General features: G+C 44.5%; 1 protein-coding gene across 2 annotated transcripts in view; it reads right to left on the bottom strand.

Moving 5' to 3' along the window:
- Positions 1 to 12,531, bottom strand: part of ATP8B1 (ATPase phospholipid transporting 8B1) — a 150,804-nt gene that overhangs the window by 43,930 nt on the left and 94,343 nt on the right. For both annotated transcript variants that reach the window (XM_061130887.1, XM_061130888.1), the window contains exons 2-4: positions 11,517 to 11,719; positions 2,342 to 2,439; positions 344 to 457 (exon numbers count right to left, since the gene is read on the bottom strand). In XM_061130887.1, coding sequence (XP_060986870.1) covers positions 344 to 457; positions 2,342 to 2,439; positions 11,517 to 11,697 — 393 coding nt within the window. In that variant the 5' untranslated portion in view covers positions 11,698 to 11,719. The remainder of the gene's footprint in view (positions 1 to 343; positions 458 to 2,341; positions 2,440 to 11,516; positions 11,720 to 12,531) is intronic.

A 12,531-nucleotide genomic window follows, 5' to 3' on the forward strand; every position in this document is an offset into this window, starting at 1 on the left:
TTAATTTTAAGGTACAACTGTTTCACAAAGTGAACATTTGAACTTGACTCACTTGGGGAAAACCAGTTTTAACAATGACATCAGTATGTTTTAACTCTGACATCAGTATGAAACTGAACTTTTTAAAATACAGAAGTAAAATAACATTCACATGTGCTCAGGTTCAGTGTTCATGTAACACTGTTCATGAAGTGATTCTGGGTATTAGTCTCTTACATCCAGAACCCAGATGACCACATAGAAAACTTTCAAGATTTTATATACAATTTAAACACCAACAACCTGAACGTTACTGAGTCATCGTAATTCAAAACAGATTTAAGATATCAAAGGGTATTATTACCTGTAAGATGAGAAGGACCAGGAAATAGAAATTGGCCGCTCTCTTAAATTGCTCAAACAAATTCATTGGTAGAAAGGTCAACGCATTGTACTTGTATGTTTTAATTGCATTATTCTGTTGAAAAAAATGAGAAAATCATTCTAAACGGTCCCACACTTACCACAATACACAATGTATGAAGTGAAAGTGAAAGTCACTCGGTTGTGTCTGACTCTTTGTGACCCTATGGACTATATAGTCCATGGAATTCTCCAGGCCAGAATACTGGAGAGGGTAGCCTATCCCTTCTCCAGGGGATCTTCCCAACCCAGAGATGGAACTGGGGTCTCCTGCATTGCAGGCGGATTCCTTACCAGCTGAGCTACCAGGGAAGCCCAGACACAAAAATCAGCCCTGTGACCTACAGGCACACTAGGATATAATTTGTTTGAAAGATACTGAGATTTTCTTTAAGTTTTTACTTTTAACTGGGCCTCGAAATGACACCTTGGAGGCTTATGTCAGAGAAAGTCACAAGACACAGACATTTCACCTCAGAGGCCTCTTTGGCAACTCCCACTGTGAGCAAACAGATCCTGCTGTTGGTTCCTTGATCTCGTAGGGCCTCTTAGAAAACAGGGCAAAGATGAGCAGTAAATGAGAGGTGTCAACATGGGTGGAAAAGGAACATTCTTATAAAAGCAATGGAGGGTGTGTAAGAGTAAAAGACACGGGTGTGGGTTGAATTGTGTGCCCCGCAAAGATACACTCAAGTTCTGACCCTGTGACCCGCGACGGTCATCTTACTGGGTTGGCCAAAAAGGTAGTTCGGGTTTTCCCATCAGATGGGACGGAAAATATCCGAATGAACTTTTTGGCTGACCAAATATTAGGAAAGACGGTCTTTGCCAAGGTGATCAATTACAGTGAGGTCACACTGGCTTAAGGTGGGTAAGGCCTAATCCAATGATTAGACCTGCTGGCCTTCGTAGAGGAAAACTGGGCACAGAGAAATATACAGGGAGACAGAGACTGGAGTGGTGTGAAGCCCAGGAGCATCCGGGGCTGTCAGCCAGAAACCAAGGAGAAGTCTGCAGCAGTCTCTCCCGCGGATCCCCCAGAAGGAATCAGCCCACCGACACGTTGATTTTAGACTTCGGGCCTTTTCAATTTGTAAGAGAATAAACTTCTGTTGTTTTACACCGCCCAGTTGGCGGTATTCTGTGGAACAGTCCCAGGAATCTAACAGACCACATTTCAGCCCAGACTTGGCTCCTGTTCTTTATATTTCAATGGTAATAAGCATTTTTGGGGCGAAAATATCTTCAAAGTCTCTGAATCCATCATAGGCCAAGGATGGAGAGATAAGTTACCAAGATTCCTTTCAAATTCTTATTACTGTCAAAAAGCAAGGCATCTGTGATATTACTGTATGTGCTTTTATAAAATTTTTTAAAAAGAGCTTTGTATATTCAGAAGGAAAATTTCAGTCAACTTTGTTTTGTTTCACATTGCCCCATACACCCTTAAGGTAGTTCATCTTACTGTGATGAGAAAAAAGGACATTCTAGGAAATCTGAAATAAGACACAAATGACCTTATCTGTGAAATAGAAACAGACTCACAGACATACAGAACAGATTTGTGACTGCCAAGGAGAATGGACTCGGAGTGTGGAGCTAGCAGATGGAAACTATTATATATAGGATGGATAAACAACGAAGTCTTATTCAATGTCCTGGGATAAACCAGATGGAAAAGAATTTTTTAACGAATATATATATATATGTGTGTATAAACTGAATGACTTTGTTGTACAGCAGACCCTGATACAACATTGTAAATCAACTACACTTCAATTTAAAAAATGACATTCTAGAGAAGTAACAATGACTGTCAGTGGCCCCCGGCCAGGAGTTACCTGAAAGGCAGATGTCACACAAAGCAAGTAAGCAGCATGGCTATTGGGGGGGAAAAAAACTGGCTTTTAATAAAGCTAACTGATTAAAATCAACTTACCGCATATTTGCTCTCCTTAATGCAAAAGAATACTGTGTTCATAAACTGAGGTTGTTCATGGAAGCGTCGATCATTGGCTTTGACTTGCCATGTACAGTCTTTAAAAAAGAAAGAGAAAATTAGCCTGTTGCTATGGGTTGAATTATGTCTTTGCTAGATTCACACATCAAAGCTCTAACCCCATCCTGTACCTCAGAGCATGACCTTATTTGGAAATAGAGTCACTCAGATGCAATTAAGTTAAAGTGGGGTCATTAGAGAGGACCCTAATCCAATATGACTGTTGTCCATATAATAAAAGGAAACCAGGACACAGAGATATCCACGGAGGGAAGACAGTCAAGCCAAGGAGAGAGGCCTGGACAGACCCTTCCCTCACAGTCTTCAGAAGGAATCGACACACCACAACACACCGATCTCAGACTTCTAGCCTCCCGGACGGTGACATAACACACTTGTGCATTCAAGTCACTCAGTTTGTGGTAATTTGTTAGGGCGGCCTGAGCAAACCAATGCCCATGTTATAAATTGACCACTGTTCATAGAACATTTGATTCTAAAAGAGAAATCCTCATTTAAACATGGCCTGAACAAAAACTCCAGAGCCCCACAAGGTCACAGCCAAATTAAGTTAAATTATTTCTTCAAACTCCTTCACTTGGTTTATAAAATGTGTGTGTGTGCTGTCGTTTCAGTCGTGTCTGACTCTGCGACCCTATGGACTGAAGCCCACCACGCTCCTCTGTCCGTGGGATTCTCCAGGCAAGAAGACTGGAGTGGGTTGCCATGCCCTCCTCATGCTATTTTATGGTAATCTGCAAATTGTTAACAGTTTCATCTGGCTCTCAGATGACTCGTGACATATCCCTGGTCACCAGTGTTCTAGAACACCTCTGAGAATTGCTGTTTGAAAATTCAGGAAGGTCGAAAAGAAAAATCATTAAGATTCCTTAAAAAGGGAGAAATGATCAATGAGAAGGGATAAAAACCAAAGTCAGAAGTGCTCAAGAGGAAAAAATAAGCTGCCCTGTTCATGCACTGGATTCTTAGCCCCCCTTGTGGCTCCTTAAATTTGCTTCATAAATAAATAAAAATAAAAAATAAAAATTTGCTTCATAATTAAGTCCTGCGGCCAACGGTTCCTCTGTCTCCACATGACCCCCTCACCTCCAGCCCGGTTTGATTGGGATGCTTCAGACTGAAGGTGGTATCTGACCTCAAGTAGGGCAGTGGAGGTCTATCAGAAATGACCTTGGTCTCTTAATTTTACACTGTGAATAACACCTTGGAGAGCTTGGAGAAAGTAACTGGTGTCTTCGTCTGCTGCACCCTGAGCTTAACTATAGCAGCATCTGTAGTTAATTTCAGAAATCTGATTACTGTCAAGTAATCAAAATAACTATTTCTAATAGGGTTCCTCATTTGGCCTAATTCAGACAAATTTGGCCTAATTTCAGTTGAAAAAGAAACCAGTTGCTTTCCGTGATGCTTTCCTGAGTTTCATGCTAATTGCTTGAGGAGCAGTTCAATGAGAGACCATAAAAAAAGTGAAAACACAGGATGGGGAACACAGTAAATCCATGGCTGATTCATGTCAATGTATGGCAAAAACCACTACAATATTGTAAAGTAATTAGCCTCCAACTAATGAAAATAAATGAAAAAAAATTAAGAACAAAAAAAAAAGAAAGTGAAAACGGTTTCTGTGGTCAAATACATTTGTGAAACACAGTATCCAACATCCTCCTCTTGGACATTCAATGGACCCACTGGTGTATTAAAGTCTCTGAGAAGTCCTATAGTAAAGGACTTATTTAATTTTCTTTAATCCAATCTTTTCAAAATTAATGTGACCAGGGGCACATTTAAAAAAAAATCACAGAACACCTATTAATATCATTTGAGAAGTGTTGTGTTAAGCACATGCCTTTAAGAAAGGTGGCAAAATAGCACTTGGAAATATTCACGTTTTGGATCAAACATTTACTAAGTACCCAGTTAAAACCGAGAACCTTACTGGACACTTGGACCCCAAGGCTAATTTATAGAAAAAGTAGAAATCTTGTACCATTTTCTAGAATGGAAATATTGACCAAGAAAACAGAAGTAATATACTAACCAACAAAAAAATTCACCTTCACCTGATGACCCTTTGGTTAAAAGCAAGAAGGAAATTAATTCACAAGGGTTGTGCCTAATAAAATCTTCAATGCATTTACCATCAGCCACTGGCTCAAAATCACCTGAAAAACATGTATTTAATACATGTAAATATGTATTTAATACATGCAAAAATGGCCAAATGATGTTAGGTGTTCTCAGGGTCACCAAGTCCTTTGATCATCAACATCTGGCAGAGAAAGTCAGTTTTACCTGACCCCTCATTCTGAACTCTCGATTATAGACAACTTTGCAACCAAAAACCTGTATTAGTTGGTACAGGCTACAGCAAACCAGGAGAGTTAAATGATCAAAATTTAGCATCAAAAAACAAACAAAACCAACCCAAGAGGGAAATGGGTAAAGAACAAATAGACCATTCATACAAAGAGAAATTCAATGGCTCTTAAAAATATGAATAGATACCCAAGTTCATCAAAAAACAAGGACAGTTCTTCAGTGAAGTACCCATTTTCATCCCACAAAGGCAAAAGAAACAGGCCCTCTTAGGTGGCCTCTGCAGAGGACAAGTTGGCCGCATCTATCAAACTTCAACAGACATGCTCACGAGCGTGTGTACACTCGGATAAAGAAATAACTTGTCTCAGGGCTATTCAGTGCAGCCCTGTTCATCAGGGAGATTAGAAACAGCCGAAATACCACTGTGAGCAGCTGGTTAAACATCCACACGATGAAAGTCTGTGTGGTCCACAGACAAGAATGAGGGAGCTTTATACGTACATCATGACAGGGGAGATCGTCAAATAACCCTGGCCACGCAGGCATGTAACACACAACATAAGTGCACAGTAGGGGTGCAGGCATGCACACACAATTGCACACGTGTGACCATGTGTATATGTGTCTATGGGTACGTAAGGTCTTGTGTTTGTAAGCAACCTTTGCACAAAGTGGTATGTGTATATCTCCAGAAGGACACAGGAGAAATGGGCAACAGCAGACACAGAAGAGGCAGGGTGGGGGAGTTCATTTTCTTTCTGTCCCCTTTTATCAATACTATTACCTTTGGGGAAAAAAAATCCTTTGTAATTCAATTCTTTCCCTTTATTGGATCACAATAAATTTGTTTATAATAGGTTAATTAAATAATAAATAGGTTTAAATCAATATATGTAAGTTGCCCGATTTTCTTATGGTCATGATGCCATTATGTTTAATATTTTTGAAAATATTATTCAAGGGAATCCCCTGGCAGTTCAGTGGTTAGGACTCCAAGTTTTTGCTGCCAAGGGCTCAGGTTCAATGCCTGCTTGGGGAAATTAGATCCCGCAAGCCATGTGGTGCAGCCAAAAAATAAGTCAATTAAAAAAAGTATTATCCCAAAAGACAATGGGATGGTGGATGGGAATAAATCAAGAGAGGAGAAGACAGGAAAAGATGGAAACTTATGCAGTCATGGGGAAGAAACACACCTGCATCCAACAATGAGTAAATCTTAAAAGTTTATCTTTGAATAAGTCCACATACATGCACAAATACATGCTGCATTCCATTCCGAATCAAACATGCAAATAAGGCTGCAAGCTGCACGCAGCCGTCTCGGTCGGAGAGGAAGACAGGGCCCAGTCACTCGGGCCTGAGCCACCAGGGGAAGCAGGTGGAATCAGATCCCAGGGCAGGGCAGTCCTCTGCAGGGATGGAGATGGGCGAGAGGAGGAAACAGCAGCAGAGCGGCAGCACTGGGAGGAGCCCCTGTTTTCAGCCTAAATTGCTGGCGTGGCTCCCCAACGCCCCCAGCAAAGTGTCCAAAATCTTCAGCAGGGGCATCGCCCCACCCATCATCAAGCTCCAAAATGGCTCGAAGCTTCCTGAACTCTCAGCCCCAGGGAGCCCTCCTTCCCGCTGCCTCACCCTGGCACGCCCTGCCCCTGAGACCACACGGGTCAACTTGCCGCTCGCCTTTACTCAGGACTCAGCACAGGTGTCCTCACCTCCAGGAAGCCTTCCTTGACCAGGGGAGGCCTCACCTGGTTCCCCATTCATACCTCTGCTGAAGCTTCTCCTGCTGTCAGTCACAAATGCCCCCCAAGCCTGCTGCCCTGACACCAGCTCAGAACAAATAAGACAGGCTGGACCTTGGGTCCTTGGAGCACTTGCAGATTAGCTGGAAGAAGGGCACTGTACAACCTGTGTGAAATAAAAACCACTGGTTGCCAAGTCACACTGTGATGGATGCTGAGAAGGAAGACAGTGAGATCAAAACCGTCCTCTCCCTATGAGGGCCTCACTCCCCCAGGCTGAATTCCAGCCCCTCCACGTGCCACAGGTGTGCACGCTGCCTCCTGCCACTGGGCAGCCTCCTTCCTCTCCCTGCCCCTAATTAACGCCTCCTCATCTTTCTCTTGGCAGCTCAGGCATGCCTTTCCACTAGGAAGCACCCACTGACTCCCACCCAAGGGTGGCTCTTTCGTCACAGCTCCTGGAGAGGAACCACAGGTCAATCCATTAAAAGACAAAGGCACTACATGACCGAGACTCTTTTTGCAAACTTTAGCTTTGTCCCTGTCATTTAAAATGTGCACAGAGAGACTTTTCCATCAATTCAGCTGTCTTCTCTGTTTGAAGACACTGTGCCTTGCCCTCGTGCAGGTGAGCTGAACGACCCAAGACTCAGTCTAAGGTTTCATCTGAGAAGCCGGTGAGGTACGGGAAAGCCTGGGGGTGGGGTCAGCAGGACGGCCACAGGTCTGCAAAAACAGAGAAGGCTGGAGAAGGCTGAACCAACAGGAGAGGCTTCTAAGATGGCAGAGGTAGGGAACACACTAAGTCACCGAAAGTTTCTTTACATATGTGGGTGAACTCATTGCTGAGAAATTAACTGTTCTTCAGCCCATCCATCTCTCCATCCGTTCACTGTGCTTAGACTTGAGGATGGAAGGATCCGTTAAAAAGAATGACCCAGCAGCTTCAGCCTGGGGGTGTTCCAGGAGAATCTGAACACCCCAAAGGGAAGCAGAAGGGTCAAGAAGATGATCTGATGGTGGAAAGATGAGACAGGGGATGACAGGTGGGGGTGATAACAGCCAGTATGGACTGGGCATTTATGGCATACCTGAAACTGTTCTCATTCCTTCCCACTTACTTTCTGATTTAATCCTCAAAATCAACCACCCGATGAGATCAGTACTCACATTAGGTCCATTTCACGGATGGGGACATTGAGGCACAGAGAAAGAAGTCCTTCCCTCAAGGTCACAAAGCTAGAAAGTGATGAAGCCAAGGCTGAAATCCTCACAGCCCGCACCCAGCATCCTCCCTGCATACCAGCACATTCACCACCTCTCCGGGTCACAAACAGAGACGCAGTAAGTGAAGAGAATGAGCTTGCCACAGGCAGCCCTGTAGACAGAGAAGGAAGCGTGACCGGGAGTGGGAACACCGTAAAGGTGGGGTGGAGAGTAGCCGAAGAGAGGAGGAACAGGAGTGTCGGGGCCAGAGTGCAGTCCCGTCAGGGAGGCCCGTTTCCCGAAGGAGAGGCTGTCCAGGTCACATGCTTCAGAGCAGACGGACGCGGGAAGAGAAGGTTGACAAAGAGCCCCTGCACTGGGCTCTGGGGTTCTTGGTGATCTTGCCGAAAGCGTCATCCTTAGGGAGCTGGGGTGTCCCCCGGAGGGGAGGGACCGGGGGAACAGAGGGCTGTGATGGTAGAGAAATGGGTTTGCAGAACAGGAGACAGGACAGCCACCCGAGGCAGAAAGCAGGATCCAGGTAAGAGTTTGCTGCAGGAAAGGGACGCGGTTACATTCGTTTGTAAGCCAGCCAGTGCGAGAAGAGGGCAGGGTTAACTCACCAAGCCACACGGCCTCGGAGGCAGGAGACGGCTTTCTCGTCCCATCCCCAGGCTCAGAAGAGTGAGCCAGTGTGTTCATTCCCAAGGGCCTCCATCTCTACGCTGGTTCCCGACTGGCACAGAGCTACCCAAGGGGGTGACCTGGGGCTACCAGGAGGGTGGAGGGGTAAGCTACATATGCAAACAAGCCAACAAACCACCCAGAGTCAAGGAATTTCAGGAACCTGCGACTGAATAAAATTAAACTGGTTTCTTTAGAGTCAAAGCTTTCTGGGATTCTTGTATGCTAATGGATAAACTTAAACTTCAACAGGATAAAGAATTCTGGGTTTCCAGTCTCAGGGACCAAAGAATCTCTGTGTCCAGAAATATCTGGTAGAAACAGTGTTTCCCAGAACATACTTGGGACATACCATTCTTGTGTGTTCACAAGAGAATGTCCATTCCATTGCATGGAAACATTCCCCCTTAGTTTTGTCAACAGTTGCACAAAGGAAACCAAGGGTACACGGATATTAGTAAAATCTGTGGGTTTTTCTCCCTTCAAGGCACATTCTGACAGCAGGCTTACATCTGCTCTTAATTCTTGCAGCACACAAGAAATGTCCTTCAACTGAAAAGTACTTGCAATGGGCCTCTCAAAACACTTGCTTACTAAAGTGGGGCTAAGCATCTTTAAAAAAAAAAAAAAGAGAACCAACTTTCTGCACTAAAATATGGTTAAGAAAAACGAACGTGGTTCACACACTCTTAGACACTGCTCTGCTGGAAGAGGCCCAGGTCCCTGGTATCACTCAGCTGGAGGGCACTTCAGAGTGACTCACGCTCTTTGTTCTAAAGAAGCAAGCTCTTTGAAGAAAATTGTCCTTCATGTAAAATGTCAAGACAGACAGATGACAGTTAAAAAGGAAGTCAAAAAGACAATGATCTGTACTGGGAAAATGCCCAAGTAGGAATATGGGGGAAAATTAAGAGGGGGAAAGAAGGACAAAGAGGAAGAAGGGGGTGGGGGGAGAGGAGAGGACGCGGACTGGTTGCTGGGATGCAGGGTAGAAGCAGGAGCGAAAGGAAAGGGGTCAAGCACTTCCTGAGTGTCCTCTGTGTGTCTAGGAAGGGCATACAGAGGGGTCAGAATAATAATGCTTGGGAATGCCACTGGCTGTCCACTGGTTAGCTCTTGGCATCGCTGGGGCCTGGGTCCCATCCCTCGTCAAGAACTAGTGGTCTCTTGGTCAAAATAATAATAATGATATATTAAAAGTCACTTGAAAGGGATTTTGAGAACCACCAAATTCCCCTATCCTTGGAAAAGACTCTGAAGAGCCAAGATCAAGTCTGAGCTCCCTGCAATGCTTGTGTTCTGAGGGTAGCAATCTACGAGAAATGACCTGGGAGCCGCATGACCAGCAAAAAGCCCTCGGCAGTAGAATGTGAAGGCAGAGCTGGAAAAAAACAGAGGTGAGCGTTTCCACCCACTACGTGCCCCTCCGACAATTCCACAGACACCCAACCCCGTCCATTTCCTTGTCCTGGACCACACATCTGATAATATGGCAGCAAGCCCAACAGCAAAGTTCACCCCTACATGCACCAAGCCCATTTTCAGCCAGCTCATCAGATACCTACATAGGGTAGATTCCATGATGGTTATATAAAACTCAAAAAGTACAGTGGGAGAAGGAATGAGGAAGAAACACGTTATTTACTATCTGGGCAATCAACTAGAACTCCCCGTGCTAACTCGTTCGGCGACTTCTGCCTTACTTACCCCCTTTCGAACACTATCCAGTCTGGACCTGTTATGACAGAGGCCACATTCCTCATCAGACTGGCAGTGATTCCATTTCAACAAAGCTCAATTATAGTGATTTCAGTGCCTTCTTAGAAGGCACTGATGCTCAATAGCTTAAAATCACAGCCAGACATCCACAGGAAGACCTGATGCTGCTCAGTGTTTGATGCAGAAAGCTGAGGAGGGGAAAATGATGTAGTTGAGCAGATGGCCTCCCTAAGTTTCGGAGCCTGTGGTGGGAGGCAGTCCTCGTGGGTACACGTCCACATCACCTCCCCATCAAGACCTCCCCACACAGCGGGGCAGAAGATGGACACCATCTGAGCAGAGTAGGAGGACTCACTACATCAGTGGGATTTCATGCTGTACCTGTTTTTCTACAGGTGAAACCTCTTTGGAAAACAAACAAACAAACAAATCAGCTTAACAGGCAGCAGAATCCTGCAGGGAGAGACCATGGGCAGGGAAACGTAAGGGAAGCAGGCTTCTGGCAGGCCTGGAAGGGGGGTCGGCAATGACAGGGAAGCCAGACAAAACCAGAGGTTATTCTGACTGAGGCTGGAACGAGGTGTAGCGGGAGAGGCAGAAAGAGAACAACTTCCTGGCGATTTCTGTGAATGGGAAACCAGTTATGTCACTGGACCGGGGAGGAAAACATTTTCAACTTGAACTATGGTGTAAATCTGGGGTGTAAAGACCAAAGGATCGGCTTCCTCCTGGAGCGGAAGCGCTAGAAGAAAAGACCGCATGTGTTCGCAGGGTGGGAGAACTAGTAGGAAGTGAAATAGAAAAGTCATGGGAGAAAAAAAGCACAACCATGAAAGTCAGCTACATTCTATAACCCCAAATGACCGGTTGTCCATGGCCATTTTCAAGAAACATCAGCGGTAAGTTGTGACAGAGACTGTATGAGCCACAGAGCCTGAAATAGCTACTACCTGTCCCTTGGAAAACGTCTGCCAATCCGTGGTCCAGAGCCGGCCTTGAAGTGGCCCTGATTCGGGGCAGGGAGCACTCTTTGCTGCATCATAGCCCCTCGTGACAATCAGAGACCTACACATTCTGCCCCTGTTACTAAAAAGTCAAAACCATTTTATATTCACAAAGGACTGAACAAACGTTACGGTGACTCCAAGTTTCCTGGGTGTGGCAACAAGCAAATTCTTCCAGACTCAGCTCCTTTCTAAAAATAGAGACATGAAGCAAGAACCTTCCGTTTTCTCTGCAGAGCTTGATAGCCACGGTCCACCAGCCTACCACACTGAGGACAGCGTGTACTTGTCCCAGCCCATCAAGTTTCATCCGAAGCTGAAAGAAAGAAGATGCCTCCCGGAGCATCCGTCCTTTGTACCTGTTGCTACTGCCCACACGAGGACAGACGGGTGCCTGGCCTCCAGATCCCAGCATGTTACCTTTTTTGAACGGCTCCCGCGTTTCCTCCGCTTCCTTGTTAACCCGATTCTGCTGTGGTTCCACGGCAGGTTCCTGGTCATCAAGCTCATCTTCTGTTTCATCGTCACTGTAGGGAACCACTTCATCGTTAGGCTGAGAATCCTCATCAAACGTTGTTTCTGAGTCTCTTTCTGTACTCATTCTGCTGGCAAATTGGAACTACCTGGTTTAAAAGAAAGGGAAACCAGGGTGAAATAGGACCCGTGCCTAGTTGTCGGTTGAATTCTTCCTGCATTTGCTTATGACGCTTTTGACAGAACGTTATTTACCCACATGGAAATAAGACTGATGAAGGACCCCCAAAGTTCAACTTATCATGCAAATAAGAACAAAACCATTCATTACTGATTAAATGCTTGGGTGAGAATTTACAACAACAGTAATGTAGCAGCCAACTTTTTTTTAAGGGTATACAAGCTTTAAGGTTTTATTTCAAATTGTGTGTCTCTACCAAGCAAGTTTAATCGGTTCACAACCAACATTAAAATAAAATGAAACAGATTTAAAAATATCAGAGTACAGCAGGCATGGAAAGTTTTTTTCGGCTAAACACAAAGATGACACAAACATACGTTTATTTGCATTGGGGGTCTTATTGGAATTGAATTTCTCTTGGGAAGTGTGCCCTGCTTTCAAAGTTTGAAAACCACTGTCTTACAATATCTGGTTGCTATTAACATTAATATTCTGAGCTTTTACTGTGTGATGTACTTTAAATACCAGCTTAGTCCTCAAATTTTCCTAATGGCTTCTTGAAAACGCATTCTAGCCTATTTTCCTAACTGTCACCACCCACTCCATATATTTAGAATTTGTGTTTGTGTATACACCACTGCATAAAGTGACACTATACAAGTTCCAAGTGCAACCTCAGTTATATACAAATTAGGAATATATTTACACTAATACTTTCTGGCATTATTTACTGATACATAAGCATCATACCTACCTACATGTACTCGATATCATTAATAA

Source organism: Dama dama, chromosome 27, assembly GCF_033118175.1.
Source record: "Dama dama isolate Ldn47 chromosome 27, ASM3311817v1, whole genome shotgun sequence".
Classification (NCBI taxonomy): domain Eukaryota; kingdom Metazoa; phylum Chordata; class Mammalia; order Artiodactyla; family Cervidae; genus Dama; species Dama dama.